Raw genomic sequence first — 19482 nt, forward strand, 5'->3', positions numbered from 1 at the left:
TCGCTGCGTCGTCCTCAATTTAAGCTGAACCCTCTTTGTAAGTCTCCAGGTTTCTGCTCCGTAGCTAAGTACCGGCAAGATACAGCTGTTATATACCTTCCTCTTGAGGGATAGTGGCAATCTACCTGTCATAATTTGAGAGTGCTTGCCAAATGTGCTCCACCCCATTCTTATTCTTCATATATAACTCCATACATTAACTTAAAACTTAATTGAGAGTGGGGGAGGGGGGGGGGGGCTAGGATAAACGTTCATCTCCCTGACGGAGAGATTTACGCATGCCCTTGAGTAGAAGCTTGCGCAAGTACGGATATCTTCACAGCAAATTGTAGCTCCGTCGCTCACGAAGTTTGGCAGTTCGAAGTAACGAAACACACAGCACCGGCTTTTTAGTTGAATGTATCGGACTTTTCATTGAATGTGTTGCATATATAATACAGCACTTCATTGTTCCTGTGCGTAGTACGCTCTTCAAGAGGCCGGGAACTCAGTTTTGTGACTACACATTTACGGCTGTCAGCCATGACACAAGGAAACCGAGGCGCATTCTCCTTTGCGATTGGCACAGCTGGCTATATATAACTAAGCCTTCTGTAGTCTCAGCGCGACTGATTGCAATGGCATTGGTTTGCTCAAGAACAAGATGCATTAGCACAGGAGAAACAGAGCTTAACGGAAGCGCGGCTAAAGGCCAATATTAGCAGAAATTGCGACGTAAGTGATGCCAGGCCATCCAAGCTCCTGTGTGTTTCCGCTGACGGTGACAAAACAGAGCCTACGGAACGACATGATATTCGCATGATGTGGCGCTGTATACATTCTGATAGATGCAGTTTTATTTTTAAATAGCTTTCGTGCTTGCTCTTGGAACACGGTACTTGGCTCAATTTGCTCATCTTAGTTTTATATACCTACTTGTTGCTGTGCCTGCAGTGATGTCGCGTACTTTCAGCGTATGCTGAACAACGCTAGCTGAAAACTAAGGCTTGGACGCTTTTAGAAATACGACCATACAGGTGGAGATAACATAAAGAATTGCATGTTGCATTGAGAATCGCATTTCTTGTCGAAATGATTCAGTGACCAGTTGATTCATGTATAGGGACCAGTTGAAATGCTGATTTGCTATGCTTAACGTCGTAAAACAACACTGACCCTGAAGACGTGCCGTTTAGGGCAGGGCTTTTGACTGCTCGAACTTCAGGCTATTTCGAAACACTAAACGTTTATTCAAGGCAAGAGCACCACTAATTTTTTTGGTTTTTTTATTGATTGATTGAACGTTTATTATCATTTGTCACATGAGGTTTACAAACACTGGTTGGACCCATAGCCTGAGGCTAGTGTAGGGTCCAATGAGAAAGGTAATGGACAGAAGCGGGAAATATCAATTACACATAATACATATGTAGTTATACAGACACTGTAAATGTACACATATACAGAGTAGAGAAGTCTTTCTCTTCTTAAACAATCTGGTCACACCAAACAAAACTGCATGTGTGCATACAAAAATTTACGACAGATAATTTCGTGGACACACCCAAAAACATCAGTTAAACTACATAAAGAACATCAAACTATCACAACTTTTAGTTAGAAGGAAAAAAATGCTATATTTACAAAATTCACCAGGGTATATTTATACAAATGTAAGTGTTTACCACCAAAGAGAAAAAGAAGCATTTACAGCTTGCTCAAGAATTGATTCTTTAGTTTTACCGCAGCATTGTGTGATGTCTTCAATTCCGTGGGCAAACTATTCCAGATCTGTATCCCTGTGAATTGCATTAATCTCTCACCATAAACGTTATTTCTTGGCGCCAAGTTAAAGTTACCGAACGTCAGGCTTCTAGTAGGGCGGGAAGAGGAATAAAATAACGAGACATCTTGCGTTGTTGCCCCTATAAACACACAGCCACCACCACCAGTTACCGAACTCATCGGACTGTTTCCAGCAGGAGAAGGCAGTAGCTGTAGCGGTAAGTTCAATGCAATCAGCTGACTGCCTAAAGCAAAAAGTTGTGGTTTCTGTCGTCACGGAGGTGCGTGAGGAGCACGTTGCCAGAGATATCGGCACAGCGTGTTATTGTTCGTATTAATCTGCCTCGGCCATCTAACACGCACACAACACGAACATTTCGTAACGGCCACGGGCCTCTGTAGGGGTACAGAGTAAATATATTACGCTATACGTGCACACTGCGGAAAGCCTTTCTACGACAGGGACACCCGGATACGGGTCTTATCGCTTCGCTCGCAACATACCACAAAACGCGGGTGTGCGTGGTGGTGGTAAGTTACGCGTCGCAACTGTGCAACGCCGAGGTTCCACGTGCACGTCGCGACGCATTCGCGCCTCCTTATCGGCGCATCTTGAATACGTACGCGCCCCACGTGGCATCTGTGCACGGTCGTGCTGGCGACGCGCTTCGCTTGTCAGAACTCGGTGCTGAATAAATTTCGAGCATATTGGGAAAGCCATTGATTGATTGATTGATTGATTGATTGATTGATTGATTGATTGATATGTGGTGTTTAACGTCCCTAAACCACCATATGATAATGAGAGACGCCTTAGTGGAGGGCTCCGGAAATTTCGACCACCTGGGGTTCTTCTTCATCACCATCATCATCATCATCATCATCATCAGCAGCAGCAGCAGCAGCAGCAGCAGCAGCAGCAGCCTGACTACGTCCACTGCAGGACAAAAGCCTCTCCCAAGTTCCGCCAGTTAACCAGGTTCTTCAACGTGAACCCAAATCTGAGCACACGGGCCCACAGCGTTCCCGCCCTTTCAAAAATGCAGCCGCTGCAGCCGGGATTCGATCCCGCGACCTGTGCATCGGCAGCCGAGTACCTTAGCCACTAGACCACCGCGGCAGGGCCATTGGAAAAGCCAGGCTGCGTATTCATCATACGCTCCCGGGCGTCAAGCTTCGACAAGCGGCTTCCGTAACTTTACAGTAACACTACTGTAACACGCAGGCAATTCCTGCGCTAAAGAGTTACTCAAGAACTCATCTACCTCCGCGTCATCTGTGTTTCCAATCAGTCATTCGCATGTGCTTCTTCTGACCATGCACTTATTCCCCAACAATTTATTTCTGGAGTCAGGAGGCGCCAGAAATGTGCGATTAAAATGTTTCATCTCAGGAGGTGCCGGGGTGTGTTCTTGAAATGCAAGCACTATAACGATTCAATTCTGTGAGAGAATGCACACTCTGCTATATATACGCCTGTGAAAAAGCGATATCGAGGTGCCGTTCTCGATACAGCCACAATCATATCCTCAAAAAATAATTAGATTTCAGAACGGAAACAACCATTGGCCAACAAGGAAAATCTCATTGGCTGAGTCCGATCACGCCGTTTATTAGATAATTGGGGCTTATGTACAACTATAACTTGTTATGAGTCAATCCGTTTGGTTTACGACATACCAAAGTAACCATGACTCCGTGGTCTGGTTTTGTTTTGAACGTCAAGACCGATTTAACTCGTACCTGAAGCCCCGCCGCGGTGGTCTAGTGGCTAAGGTACTCGGCAGCTGACCCGCAGGTCGCGGCATCGAATCCCGGCTGCGGCGGCTGCATTTCCGATGAAGGCGGAAATGTTGTAGGCCCGTGTGCTCGGATTTGGGCGCAAGTTAAAGAACAGCAGATGGTCGAAATTTCCGGAGCCCTCCACTACGGCGTCTCTCATAATCATATGGTGGTTTTGGGACGTTCAACCTCACATATCAATCAACTCGTACCTGAATGCACACGAGAGTGTTTTGCATTCTTTCCGCATCAATAAGTGCCCGTCATGCCTGTCATGCCTGTAATAGAACCGACGACTCTGTCTTCAGCAGCCAGGGACGTGGCTAAAGAAGGGGTGGGAAGTTCAAACCCCCTGAATATATTCAGTTTCTTGCGAATATTACACGCAAACATACAAACATACGCACGAACATGAAATATGCTTGAACACCCCCCCCCCCAAAAAAAAAACCAAAAAACAAATCTGGCTACGCTCACGGCAGAAGCAGGAAGCCATTGCTGTTGAGCGATTGCAACGAGTGAGGGACGAGAAGTATAGGCGGTGACAGGCGTTCCACAAGGGCTGGCATTTTTGAACTACATTTTGGTGTGGACGAGGGAGAACTCACAATATAGTCAACTTCTTCGTTTTCATGGCGGAACGAAGCAGAAAAAGAATCACGTTTCATGTACTCAATGTGCCTATGTACACTCTATGCACAGGTGATCTGCCCAAGGTCGTGAAAAATTATCCACGGAAGGCGTATAACTAATTATTCTACACAATTACGTCGATCCTCCTCGTAACACCTGGATCATAGCAAAAAGCACGGCGCAACTCGCTAACTAGTTCGCATGTGTTTCTCATAATGTGTCGGGTCTGTCGGAATTTCTTTATTTGCACGTGATTCGGACACCGCACGCTTATTCGGCAATCGTTAACGAATAGTGGCGCAATGACCGACCGAGAGCCAGCTACGCGTGCAACGATTTCGCTCTCGCAACCCGCTGCACGAGTTGCCATGGCTTCTTCAGGGCTGCGCCGTTTTAGCACGAACGAGTAGGTGTATTGTTCGGTGCGCACATCTCAACCAGACGTGCGGGACGGTTTCCGGCACTCGCTCGGGCGTATAGTCTGCAAACGTTTGTGTGACAGGAAACACCTACAATAATTGTGACATGACGAAATAAGAAGAAAAAAAGAGACTAACTGCATGACTTCAGCATGGGGTGCTTATGAAATTCTACGCTGACGAATACATTCTACTTCCTGGTTAAAGAAAACGAAAAAAATAAATAAAGCCTGTGCGTGTTAGGCTAGGAAAGATCAACGTGACAAACAGGTCGTTGTGCGTTGCCCCGCTGTGGTGGTCTAGTGGCTAAGGTACTCGGCTGCTGACCCGCAGGTCGCGGGTTCGAATCCCGGCTGCGGTGGCTGCATTTCTGATGGAGGCGGAAATGTTGTAGGCCAGTGTGCTCAGATTTGGGTGCACGTTAAAGAACCCCAGGTGGTCGAAATTTCCGGAGTCCTCCACTACGGTGTCTCTCATAATCATATGGTGGTTTTGGGACGTTAAACCCCACATATCAATCAATCAGGTCGCTGTGCGTTCAGTACAACCGTAGAAGTGTGGTAATGATAATAGTATCTGGGGTTTCACGTTCCTAAGCAACGATGTTATTATGAGGGAGGACTCCAGAAATTTGGACCATCTGGTACTCTTTATCGAGCACTGACATGGCACAGTATACATGGACCTCTACCCATTCGCCTCCATCGAAGCATGACCGCCGCCGCCGGAATCGAACCCACGACTTTCAGTTCAGCAGCCGGGCACCATAGACATTGATTGCTCGACTGCGGTGGACCCATATATAAGCATGGTGCGTCACAAAACGGAGCATTTGCTTTCCGGGCATATCAGACCTACTGACTACGAGTTGGGTAATTAAACTGGAGTAATTAGAATACATATCCAGTTTACACAGGCATACCCTTCATACTTTCTTCATTTATTTGTACTTCGGAGAGTATCGCTATCTACCAAGGTGCACGTACAGTCGTGAGCAAGCTTAACGCGAACGCTCCGACACGTGACCTAGACTGCTTGTCTGGCACTATGGGCGAAGCGCTGGGCGCTGTTGCCGAGGTAATGCTTCGCTATGAAACTTGATTGTATGTCGGAATGCACGAGTAACAGCATCTCGCACATAGAGCCCAAACATACACGGCACTAGCGTCGCTCAAACTGTTCCAGGACACGATGCGGATCATGTGTGTTAAGCTTGCTGACGACTGTACACCTCTCTTTGTCGGTTGTCCAGATCTGGTGGCATATATCCTTGACATCATATCATTGGATTCGACGCCAATCGGATCTGTGTAAAAGTATATCTTTAACTTTGTTACTTTTCATAATAAAAACCTGATTAAGATCCTGAGCTTTACAGTCATGTTGGCAAACATTAGGTTGGCGAGTCTACATGTACTCAGAAAGCTCACTTTATACGTGCCGTGAGCCGGTGTTAAGATCAACAAAGCTAAAAGAAAAAAAACGAGAAATATCCCGATAAAGGTGTCGGGTAAACGCTTCATGACATGATTCGAAAAAATTTCCGAGCACGCAGCGCATTTGGGCCACTCAATAGTGGTACCCTTCCATATATGAACTGGCCTGCCACAAAGCTCTGATGTAGCTATACGGGACACAGCTGCGCAGACTCCTTGCCGTTTGACTTGTAGTTGGACTCCTGAAAAAAAAAAACTTGAAAAACACTTGTGCGCGAAATCTGGCTGAATTGCTTGGCCGACCTGCTTGACAGCGAACATATTTGTCCCTCAGCGTTCTCCATGCTGAGCAACAGGTCGCAGATGGAATGCACAGTCATAATTCTGCTTGCACTAACAATAACAGGGTGACAGGAAGAACATTTGTAGAGCTTGGAAGAGGACGCGTCCTTGAATTCAGCCTCCAAATACCGTGCGATGCGACGGGCCGACAGCGCGCTGGAAGAATTTATCGCCGTCTCCCATGAACGTCACTGTCAGTTATCTTTTCTTTTTTTTAAATGGTATTAGTTCACTTGTACCGCGTATTTGTGACTGCCTTTCTCGCGCTACGCGTTTTTTTTATGTCCCCCCTCATATTTTGAAACTAACTTTCCTTGGTCACCACAATCACCTACAACGCTAGCCACGACGACACCTGTGATTCGCTGCGCGAAGAAATGTGCGGATTATTTCCATCCACTCAATCTCACAGTAAATAGCAAAAGAATATTGCTGTAGATGAAGTGGAGTTCCGACAACTTCTAACGAGATTATGGCAAAATAAAACGCAGTTTCCGACTGTTTGAACACATCTTGCGATGTCCGGGTTTGAATCTGCTTTGTCTAGGTGGTATTCTTGAAGTAATCATGCAGCGTGTGCGTATGTGATTATTATTTCAATTTCAATTATTTTTAAAAATTTCAATTATTTTGTATAAGCGCTCTTCAGCCACTTAAGCCTTGCGCATAGGTGCGGTTGCTTTCAATGAATCAGCAGACTTACTAAGTCTTGCCAGCATCGTATATTGGCGCTGTTATTAAAATGAATATTAATAAAAAAATCTCTAGAAGGCGCGATGCGTCCTTTTTGAATTTGTTCTTTATTTCTTCTCGATTAAAAAATTAAATGTAGTGCTATCTTAAGGCACCCTTAATAAAGCATAGTTTAGCATCTCGGTGAAGAAAACTTGAAAATAAAATAATAAGTATGTATAGTACGTGAAATATCTTCATACAAAAGCTCCCAATTCATTTTTACTACCTCTCTATCACTTTTCTGAAATAAATTATATACTCGTTGTAACTTTGTACTATAGTACACTTCTTTTAATGAAAATTTCACCGGGCTCTTGTTCCGTTTTTGAAATAGTTACGTTAGATATTGTATAAAGATTACGGGAGAAGTGTGCATGCAGGGGCGTAGCCGGAAGGTGGGGATGTTGGGGGCTTCAAACTACCACAGAATTTTTTCAATTTTGAGTGAGTGTAACTCTACCCCCCCCACCCCCGACTGCCCCCCCCCCCAAAAAAAAAACATTTCCGACTTCACTCCTGGAAGTGTCTTCCGTTCATGATATGCACAATATACGTTCAATTCAACGGAATCGCGAAGGTAAACTGTAAGCGAAATTCCGAACTTTTTTGCCCCTGTCTGGGTCTCTAATAAAATAAAGAAAAGAAAAATATCGGAAAGGTAGGAAGGTTAAATATGGAAGGATCTTGGGAGCATGACCTTCACGTATTTCCGCCCAGAAAGCCACACGAGCCCTTCGACAATTCCTGAAAGAAACGTCACTTTGTGACCACCTGTGAAACCTGACCTGTGTGTGTGGTGTGCGTGTTATGTGCAACGAGTATCTCCTGGTTTTTGTAACAACCGTAAGCTTATGATAATACAGCTGCAAAAATATGCTTTTGAGCATGTTAGCTATAGGTAAGTATACTGCGCAAAAACCTCATACCTGCACATCGCATACCTCATCGTCTGCACATCGCAACGAGGAAAAAAATAGTAAAGAAAGAAAGCCATGCAGTGCCTTGCATCAATGCTTTCGCCAGAAAGAACACAATGACAGTGACTCACCCCAATGTCAGGGTTAATGACAGTAACAGTAAAATGGTTCGTAACAATGCTTTATATGCGTGCGTGTGAACAGCTGAACCTTCTGCAGTGAACGAGAAGCAGGAACGAAGGAAGGTGTATGTTTAGTTATTTATTTAGCATGTCATCCAACGAAAGGAAGATGATTCAAAACCGAGAAAGGTGCTGGTGAATCACGGTCAGCACTTTGCTGTGAGAAGAAATGGCTGCGTAACGTGAATGTGAAGGTGAAATGTGCATTATGTGTGGGTACACATTTTCTTGTTTTGGCGGGCAACATTAATGTAGGCGCAATGAGTGTGTAGCTTAAGGTACGAAGACTGCACTGTGGTAAGCAGGCATATCTTTATGGAAAAAAAAACAGAAGGAAGAAAGAAGACAGGTTAGGTTTATCAGAAACATCTCTGCATGGTCATTGGCCAACCGGACACGGGGCAAGGGTCTCCAGCGTACACTACGTTGAAGCTGGTCGTTGTTGCTAATCCTATGCTTACGAAAGCATATTTCTTCTTTGTATTTAAATACAACGAAAGGAAAACAGAGAGAAAAGCAGGAGAGAGAGGGGGAGAGGTAGGTATGGTAACTATGCGCGGCAAGGAACGCATCAATTCAGGCACGGTCACTACGTATTCGCGTTAAACGTGGACGTTGCTCCTAAATACATTCACTCTTTTACGAAGCGGACCTATCGTGTATAGTGACGTGTGAACCAGATGGCATGACTGTTGTAATACAGCGCGCAACTTGGCAACAACCTTCAAATGCAAATGTTTGGAAGTGGCTTGACGAAGTTGGCACGCGCAATGATGAAAGAACGCTGGGTCAACGTGGCGTCTTCGGGATGCTCCGCTGTCGAACGACGCGACACCAGTACTTCGCCATTCTTGGATTCGTATAGACGATTCGGAGGTGTACGTGCATGGACACGTCGGTGGTAGCTGCCGTTCGTGCCATCGGCCTCTTACTCGGTAGTGGCGTTCTCGTCGCGTGCACGTGTGTGTCGTATTTCTGTGGATCACGAAGAATGGCCATTGTTCCTGCCGAAATCCCGCGGCGAAGAGGCGCGATGCACGGGGCAACACTGGCGGCACGCCTGTTGCCGCCTCTATCGAGTCGTCCGTCGACGCAGAGTATAGTCGGGCTTCTCCCGTATCCATGCGAGCGGCGGCAATTCCAGCACAGAAGAGAGAATCGGATGCTGCTGGAAAGTCCCGTACTGCCGTTTCGAAAACAAAGCTCTGAGAGCGCTATACCGTGACAGATGCGGGCCTCTTGTTTGCCTTGAAAGACGCGTGCGCGCTTATAGCATCAACTTAGGTTGCGACGATTGTGGGGAATCACAGAAGTGGATTATGGTGAAGCTCGGTTGAGCGCGGAAGCGCGACGTTTCTTGGTCACCCTCGCTTTTATTTCATTTCTCCGCGGAGATGTCGGGCCCGCTTCGCCTTAACCAGATGAATCCTGCACGTGCTCACAAACCTATGGATTCGTATTCATGAAAAAAAAAAACTTACGTGTAAAATGTTTGTAACAAAAACTTCTAACGAATCATGGTGCTGAAAACTTCACTGGGGAAAGTGCACTACGGATATTGCAAAAAATGCACAGTCGTCGATTTCTTGTTGATGTAGAAAAGGAGTTCGCTTTTGTGCGTCTCACTATATATGCTTTTCATACACATCATGGTTAATAACGCACCACGGTGCGTTATTAACCTTTCTATTGAATTGTTTCTCCCAGTACGCGTGAATTTCAGCGTAATTCAATTACGGGAACAGAAAGAATCCAGGTTTCTAAACTACTAACGTCTGCGACAGAATTGACTAAACTATCATAAGTGCGTTTTCTCGTTGGTCATTCGGGTTCGGTAATGATAAGCTCCGCATTGTGATTGGCAGGAACATTTTCTAATGAAAATTGTCGTCGTAGGACAATTTTGTGATTACGGACCCTGTTTTATTGAACGGCGAGCACCTTTGACGATTTTGTTTCTGGTATAATACGAAAAATAATGCTGCACCAATCTCTGCAGATCAGTGACGATAACCCCAGAACATCGACACGTGCCGTCCCTACATCACAACATCCTCGTGTGAATGAACGAAATGTCAGATGGAGGGTCGACTAAAACCTGAGTGCGAGCGAATCTTTAAAGTCTTGCCGAGCGCTGCTCCCGGGGAAGCAGGTCAAGCAAGGCGCGCATAAGTGGACACAGTGGAAAGGGAGGGCATGCAGGTGACCGTAAGAATGTAAGTGCGTGTCCACTAATCGCACGTTGACGATGGTGCATGCGTTTGCGCATTCCATTCCAGCGCATCCAATCATTCGCTCTCGTCAAAACCCATTCCCCGAGATGGCCTGGTCAACGATGACGCCCGTGAAGCGAGACGCGAATGAAAGGCTGCGTCTTCGAGGAACTACAAATCATGGAGACTACGCTGCACGCAAATCAGCCGAAACCACCATGCTAAATCAATGACCGATATCTTATCTGGGAGCTTACATCCTCACATCGCATGCATACGTCAGTGACCGTAACGTTCGTGACGCATTCTCTCCTGCAGACATGCCGACGTCGACTGGTTGGTTCCATGATTAGGTCGAGTGGACGAGTTAGAGCTTTCTTGCGTCTCTCGTGCGTCATGCGCGGTCGCGTTTCTATCGTAAGTCGCAAGTTTGCGAGCGCACGCGAATCGGCGCAAGGTGGTATACGATGCTTTTCAGTAATTGGTTCCTAGCTTTAACCTTAGTGTGACTATTCGTGTCTTGCGGCAGGATGTTTAACGAGTACTAGATTATTCTTTCATGCTCTCTAACCGTATACATCTTTTGTTCATTGCGGCGAACGCAGCAATTACACAAATATGCGGAGCATAAATAATTTTTATATTGCTGCAATGTGAACGGCACTGTACACAACGGCAAGATGAAACTTGTTTGACGTAAATGGCACCTGAAATAACACAAGTGACTGTCGTTTTGTATTTCATTTGTTAGGCTAATGGTCACTCTCTATCTGCGTGAATAGTTAGGAGAATCACTTTTCGTACACGTTCAAAAATGAATGTACGAGCAAATACGTTTCCCATTCGTCTCTCTCTCTCTCTCTTTTTTTTCTCGGCAGCTTATTACAAGAAATTGTAGAAGCATTATAACGAGAATGCGGAGCTCAGCGTATTTTAGTGGCGGCACTCATCCCCCCGCATGACGCGAAAGGTGGGACCTCACACCGGCTCCTACTATAGATTCGCCCAGCAGTTTATCTTGTCCCAGTTTCTTTCATCTCGTTCGTGCACGTGTAAGAAGTATCCGAGTGCGCCTTGCCACTGAGTAAGCGATAGCGGGCCACTCAGCTTGATAGGCGAACGATCCCGTGTGCCTCGACAAAGATATCGATCGAGTGTTCGTGACGCGTTCTGGAGAATATTGGCGACCGTCGATGACTACGCTTTATGGAAGTGATTGCTACGCGTATTCGCCGCATGAGATATCGGACGGGTAAAGAGCGGGCAAGGCAGGCTGGAGATGGGGGCCAGCCTGCGGACGCAATGTAATGGATGGAAGAATGAGCACAATTACTTCCTCGTACTCTGACATAGCCATGAGCCTGCCGAACTTGCCGATGAGGATGCTCTGTCTGGGCGAACTCTGTGAAGATTAGAAACGGGGTCAACTTGTAGCATATAGTGCTCGTTTATACGTATGGCGCTACCCTACATGATACTGCACTATTTCATTTTTTAAATGGGAAGAATTTCTTTGCACACTGCAAGCACTTCTATCTATCTATCTATCTATCTATCTATCTATCTATCTATCTATCTATCTATCTATCTATCTATCTATCTATCTATCTATCTATCTATCTATCTATCTATCTATCTATCTATCTATCTATCTATCTATGTAGCCGCTTACGACTGGGTGCTCTCGTAATCACTCCCTTAACAAACGAAAATTAATGAAAGAGTAATATGGTTTGCCAAATATGAAACGCTAGTCGAGACTTGAATAATGTCACAATCCCGTAGCGTATACGTCGTCAAACGCTTCCCGTTAAACAGGCGCACATACCTGCAGGTGGGTATGTGCCACAGGTTTTTAAAACTTGGTATCTACCCAGGAACGACGAAAACACACACGGCTAATTTTAGCGCGTTAATGCATAAGGAAAAGCTAACATCAACAGGGTTGACTCAACGAACGCATACAATAAACATTATGGCCTCAGCAGGTGCCGAACCCCAGCACTCTGCGTGGCAATCAAGTATTTTATCACTGAGCCACGCCCGGTCCCGGGGCTATTTTTCTAATAGACCATATTGTTTGTGAAATGTTAATTGAGATTGCAGTGCTGGGGTCACCTTTCCTTCGTCAATTACAGCATGCAAGGTCGCCTTGCCTCCGCATGCTTCGCATGATGTCGATCCCCAAGATACGCGGGATCTGCCGATTCGTGCATGTAATAAATAAATAAATAAATAAATAAATAAATAAATAAATAAATAAATAAATAAATAATATATGTCATTACTGTCATTACTAATATTTATTATTATTATTATTATTATTATTATTATTATTATTATTATTATTATTATTATTATTATTATTATTATTATTATTATTATTATTATTATTATTATTATTATTATTATTATTATTATTATTATTATTATTATTATTAATATTATTATTATCTATATTCTTCCTTCAGGAAGGCTTCTACATAGTTGTGTATATTCCCCTTTATTTTTCACTCCCATTCAGTCATTCTCGTCTTGCATTTTTATTTTTCCCGTTTTGCACTGATTTCTTTTTTTCTGTGCGTTTTCACTCTCTTTGTTTCATTCCTTTTTCTGAAAACTTTCTGTAGTGTATTGTTTATTTTTATTGTTTATTTTGTTGCGCGCGCCTGCACTAAGACCTCATGATTGCTCCGGGGAACGTTAAATAATTAAATAATTGCTTGATTGATTTATTGATTGATTGATTGATTGATGTCATTTACCTTCTACGCACTATTATAAGCTTGCGTGCATGTGCGTGTGTGGGACTTCGTGGCATCGCTGGTATAGTTTTTTTTTTTCAACATAAAGGTTGGAGACATTTCGCAAGCCATGCACCGCATCGAATGACTGAAATCCTGATCTCAAAATTTTTACCACAAAGCGGTCTAAAACATTCCTGAAAAATCCAGCCGTTGAAGCAGCCAACGGCCAAGCAAGACGGAGCGGACCTGGCCGGCAAATGAATGCTAATCTGGGCGTAAATCACGCGCACGGTCATAACCACTTTCAGTGCAATTACAACGGCCATGCGACCCCAGCGGGAAACATGGACTCCGTCATTATACGGGTGGTGGTGGTGAAAAACATTTATTTACAAAAGAGAGGTGTAGGACCTCTGTAGAGGCCCCTACAGACTAGGTGGAGTCTCTATTCCGGGACCCCATTGGTTAAAGCCGCCGTCTTGGCTCTCTGGACCAAGGCCTGCTGGGCCTGAAGGTCTGAGCAGCCGAGCAGGGCCGCCTCCCAGTCCTCTCGCCTAGGGTTTGGGTTAGGAGTAATGGCTGCGTTAGCTTGGCAGGCCCACACCATGTGGTAGGTGTCTGCCACCTCCCCACAGTGCTGGCACTGTCCTGTGACCGTAGGGTCGAAATGTCCGTAGGGTCGAAATGTCCGTTTCGGATGCATCAACGCATCCGAAACGCATTATATGGACACCGGGCCATCAGGGATTGCGGGGAAATGAGGCTGCAGATGCGGCTGCCCGAGCGCTCATTTCCGGGCTACCTTCGTCAATGCCGATGGAGACCGATGAGGAGGGTTACCCTCTCCTCCGATATAAGGAAATTCTTTATTATTATCGGGAAAGTCATCGCCGCTACCCTCCCCCCGCACGGGGGTTGAAGAAAGCAGAGGAGCGCATTTTGCTTCGCCTCCAGACGAATACATTGCTATGTCCTGCCATAGTCAAACATTTCGACCCTACGGTCATTATACGGGGGCACGCTTTTAAAAGAGCGAAGCCCGCGTTTGCGCGTCGCCAATTTCGTACGTACGAGAGGCTGCCCTCGTATGCGTACAAGACACATCGTGCTAGCGATGTTAGCGCGTGTTCTGATATAGCTCATGACAGCCTGCAGAGATACCTGCAAGGCTACGTCGTTGAAGGAGGAGAGGGAGGAGGGTACTTCACCTGTTTTGAGTAGCCTCATATGTGGAAGCTTAAGGCTATCTACATATATGCGTGCTTCACTGGGCCCTTTATGTATACTTTCGCATCCCCTTCGATTATTGTCTAATGGTGGTGCCTCGTGGGTTCCGGTGGATACACAGGAACGTGACTGGTTTCTCAAACTGGTGCTTCGATCGGGTTGCTGCACAGATTTCACTTACAGCCCCGTACGCGGCTGAATTGGGCGCCACTGCCTCCGCACTTGCGCACACGCCCGCCTCATAGAAGTTGTTCGGTAGCCCCGGTTGACGGGAAGAAAGGAGGAGAAAAAAACAACTGATGAATGCCAGCCGTCAAGCGATATAGAACTCTAATGGAGTCTGCCTCACGCGTTGCTCGGCACAACTCTTTTGGGAATTCGCATTTTTGCCGCTCTCTTAATCAACATCGAATAGCTCCTGCTGTTATTGTGGAAAGTGTAGAAAGCGAATTATTTACGTGCGTGGGGGACGTCGGCGCGTATAGCAGGAGTGTTTGACGCTCGAGAAAAAAAAAATAGAACGCTACGGCATTTTGGACCGATATTTGAATTCATGTTTAGAAGTTATCCTAACCCGGAAGTCCAGACTGAGAGATTCAACTGTAGTAAAATTCATTTTGCGGACGTTTATTTTTAGGTTCTATGACTTCATTAAAATTGATAAATGAGTCAGTATTACACTGCCGACAAGGTGTTTAATTACAATTGTATCAGGTGAAATTTTTAAAGCTTGTTTGAAGATAAACGAGTCAGACACGTTTAGATTTCGCTTTGTAACCCCCCCCCCCCCCCCGCCCCGAATTTTCTTAGGATATAATGCCAGTCCACTGGGATTTCGCCAGTAAAAAAAAAAGAGAGAGAGATGTAATTTATCTGATTTGAAATGTTAACACTGTTTGATATGCGCATAGAACATCCATAACATGTTCCGGGACAAATAAGAAACTATAGAATAATCAGACGACGTCTAACATCCATTCTAGCTTCTCTTGCTGAGTCATCAAAGCTTTTCTAAGCATGACAGCCGTCATGCCATCACTAAGCATCACGTCACCACTTAGTATCATAAGGTTTTCCTATCTCAAAGCGCCTGTCAAGGTGCCTGCTTGCACGAAGAATGATTGGGTTCATAACTATCCCCGTTTGGCCTGGCGCCCATTCGAGGATCACCGAGTCACATAAGACAGTGCGTAAACAACTTTACCTAAAGGAAATTGTAAACGACAAAAGAAAAAAAAACGGACAATAACAACAATACCAAAAAGAACGATGCCCGGGCACGTGGTGAAATGCGAGATACGTTAGCGCCGACACCAGACAATGGGTCCTTCGTCACCACGGAGAAACCCTGTAGGAGCCCCTGTGACATTTCTTGGCTCGGAGGCACGAATTCCTGAAGGAAGCCGCCGAGCATACACAGGTATTCATGACTCCAACAATTTATGCGCCACCTAGCGGCAATATAGGGAAGCTGCGTACTGAGGTCCAAACAATCCAAGCGCCAGTCGTAGGTAGGAGCATGGTAGGGTGGTGGCGCCCGTGAAGAAAAAAAAAACGAACGGCCAAGCAGATTCCTTCTTTCCAGGCGAGGCACCAGTGTTAACTTGTTCACTCGAACCTATTAAATGACCATCATATCCAGTGACTACGTGTCGCTGCGGCGCCCAAAGTATGTAAACAAAATTTCGCAGAGACGCGGTGCGCCGTGTGCATTACACACCCAATACGACCCCTTCAGGAACGCCGCTCGCGCTTGTGGGACCACTGGTGCCGACTAAAATAAGATGCTCCACGTCAACAACCCACTCCCTTTCTACAAAGCAGCGCGAACTGCAATCACTCTGCAGAAAACTGAATATTTGTCGTGTTAGCGACAGCGGACGTGGTGACCTCCGTGAATCCGCCATGCTGCAACTCCGCAGCGCCCTCTCCGGTTCATTTGAGTTGCGAACAGCGTGCACATACTCTACGATCCTTCGTTCATTCCCAACGTGTACATACGCATGCACGCACACGCGCGCGCGTATGCATTTAGTGCGTATTGTTTCCCACAGTCTGTCTTGATAGCACGTGGGCCACGGGCGGGCAGTGATCGCTCCATCTTTCGGGGGGACACAGCCTTGCGTGTTGTATAGGGCAGCGTTAATTCTGCCACCTAATCGGCAGCACACATCTTGATGGCTCCGGCATCGGCAAGCTGTTATGTGTGTACACTTTTGTGTGTACCTAATTATGATACGCATGCGTGAAACGTGTGCACGGGAGACGGGAGAACGTACTGCCATGACCGCAAGAGCGCGGCGCGGTTTTATTAGCGGTCTCATTTTTCAATTACAGAACCTTGAACGCCACGTATACGTGCACGCGGGTGTACGTACGTATAATCGATGCTCATTCGCTTATTTATACTCGGCAGCGCGTGCGCATGCGCACACGGACGGACGCCAGACAGACGCTCGTGTAGTTGTGGTCCCATGACTTCTGCACGTTCACTTCGAGTCACTAATAGTGTCCCTGCTTGCCTGCTGCGAACCTGGAAGAGCGCAACCAAACGTGGGTCAAAAAGTTGGCGGGAAAAAAGAAAGACCATATCACGGCGTGCGTTCGGGAGAAAGTGAGAGATGAATTGCCCGGCAATTTATGAACGCACGATTGTCCCATGCAAGTATACAGGCGCCGTGAATTCATATTCATGAGAGCGTGGCGGCTTTAGCACAGTGGGTGCCCGTATGCTTTATATACGAAAGCCGACGTCTACAGTATTCTCACTTCACAGCGCAAATATTGACCAAAGTGAACATAAAGGCACGGCTCTTAATTGAACGCCCCAGCTGAGCCTGTTCGTGCGATAGATGCATGCTTGCAAACAGTAGCGAAGCGAGCCTAATGTGCTTATCAGGAGAATAAAAAACAATTATAAAGCTAGTGTATTGAGACGTCAGAAAAGAGCAACCGGTATATATACGTCTTTGTGTCCTCACGCACTTGCCAATGTGTACATGGTTGACGGTGTTGATTGTTTCTGCTGAACGCCGACTACGCAGCACATGAAAGGTGGATCTATGCCGAGGTTAAACTAATATATTTAATTTTCTAATTTTATTTTCTCGTGAACGTGCCCTGAATGTGATTCGTGTGAGCGATTGCTTCTAGTTCGAGAAGTGCTAAGGCACGGATGATAACCTCCGTCCTATATATACGCGGCTATATGCATGCTCACCGTCCCAAGTTTGCAGTCAACGCGGTAATATATCTCAGTGGTTAGAACAATAAGTGGCAGTGTGATCGAAATCTATATGGTAAATGCAAGCTGGTAAGAAGAAGGCTACGGGGCTGAAATGTCCCCATTTTTCAATATTCATGATGTTTTCGCCTGTATACGTATAGTAGGCCGCTAGACACATTTGTTCAGTCACCTCCTTCAGGCTGTGCGACCAACAGTGAATTAATTTTTGCGCTGAACTGAAGGTCAAGCTGCGATAACGGTCACTGTCACAACATGCGGGTATGCACTCTTTTCCACCTTGCCCGTATGTGCTCTAGTGTCCCAATATTTTAGGGGCGAAGCTAAGGCGTGGGTCTGTACATCTTCCGATGTATGTAGTAGTTAGTAGCCACCAGTGGTACATACCCGCTATATAGCGGGAATGTGCCAGAGAGAATGCTAGATGGGAGATGGCGGTACTTGGAGTGTTCATTAGATTGACGCATGGATGGACGCATGGACAGACAAACTAGCAGATGGACGGACCAATGGACGGACATGTGGACGGACATGGACGCACTAATGAACGGACGGATGGACAGACGGACGGACGCATGGATGGACGCATAGATGGTCGCGCGGATGGACGGAAGCAAGAACGAACGGACGGACAGAAGCACGGATGGACTGGTGGACGCTTCGCCCTACTCATTATCATTCGCTCCGTGGATGTGCTGTGATTTTTTTTAGTTCGTTTATGACACGTGTTGTTTCGGAAGTTGTCGACGTGAGACGCTGAATCTATCTATCGAACATGTGGTACTGTTTCATGCCGCTGTATACGATTCGCGACGTCCTGTAAACTCTCGCGTCGTATACACCTGCAGGTTATTGATGTATACCTAAAGCTAGATAACATCCCGTGCTTGTTTGGGAGGTTTTGCGATAACTTACGTAAAACCTTCAACCTCTTGCTTGATTTAGACGTACGCACTCTTATTTGTAAAGGTTCTCAAAGAAGCTGGAGGGGAAGCAACACACTGTTAAGCTCTAGATTCTTGCGTCGTTCAAGAAGAAGCAGTAGGAGGAAATGGGGGAAACGAAGGAAGGTCTACTAGATGGAAACCTGTTCGGCTACCCTTATCTGAGAGAAAGGAAATAAGGGAATAAAAAAAAACAGCGATTAAGGTGCTTTCAGTATGGGACAGGTGCACCCGTTCATTTTACGCGAGAAGCAATCACTTCGCCCTGCCAATTTCAAAACCAGTGCCAATCCTTGCATCCCCTTCTTACCATTCTGGTTTATGGCGTAGCGAGGCTGCGAACGGGTAGCGTTCAGAGAGGCTGTCGGACAGCTGAGTGTCATACTGAAAAACCTCGGAATTGGTAATTGCATGAGACACGTGGATGCGTAATCTGTTGTCTGTCTCTTTTTTTCCCCTTCGCAGTTGTTCGGCAACACAGTGCTGGCCATAGTGACTTTTGACCGGCCTCCGAATTTGGGCTATGCTGCTGCCTTCTGGGGATGGGCACTGGCGCTGACGCTTGGTGTGCTGGTCGCCGGTGGAGTATCCGGTGAGCGTCGATCGGTGCTATTTACTATGCTGACACATGTAAAGAGATGGAATCTCCGTATATTGGAAAAAGACGCTGGACATGGCATACGGCATGCTACTGATAACCTTTCGAGTTTAACGTCCCAAAATTGCGATACGATTATAAAAGATGCTGTAGAAGGGCTTCGGAAAGTTCGACCACCTGGAGTTTTTTAACGAGGACCCAAATGTAAGTACAAGGGTCTCCGGCATTTTCACCTCCATCGAGAATAAGGCCTCTGCAGCCGAGATTATCTGGCGGTTTACGCAGGACGAACATTTACA

At 46.0% G+C, this 19482-nt stretch overlaps 1 protein-coding gene across 8 annotated transcripts in view; it reads left to right on the top strand.

The window, feature by feature from the left end:
• LOC119188254 (aquaporin-7) overlaps positions 1-19482 on the top strand; it is a 103043-nt gene that overhangs the window by 62533 nt on the left and 21028 nt on the right. For all 8 annotated transcript variants that reach the window (XM_037436202.2, XM_037436204.2, XM_037436205.2 and 5 more), the window contains exon 2: positions 19051-19177. In XM_037436202.2, coding sequence (XP_037292099.1) covers positions 19051-19177 — 127 coding nt within the window. The remainder of the gene's footprint in view (positions 1-19050; positions 19178-19482) is intronic.

This window comes from Rhipicephalus microplus, chromosome 1 (genome assembly GCF_043290135.1).
Source record: "Rhipicephalus microplus isolate Deutch F79 chromosome 1, USDA_Rmic, whole genome shotgun sequence".
In the NCBI taxonomy this organism is placed as follows: domain Eukaryota; kingdom Metazoa; phylum Arthropoda; class Arachnida; order Ixodida; family Ixodidae; genus Rhipicephalus; species Rhipicephalus microplus.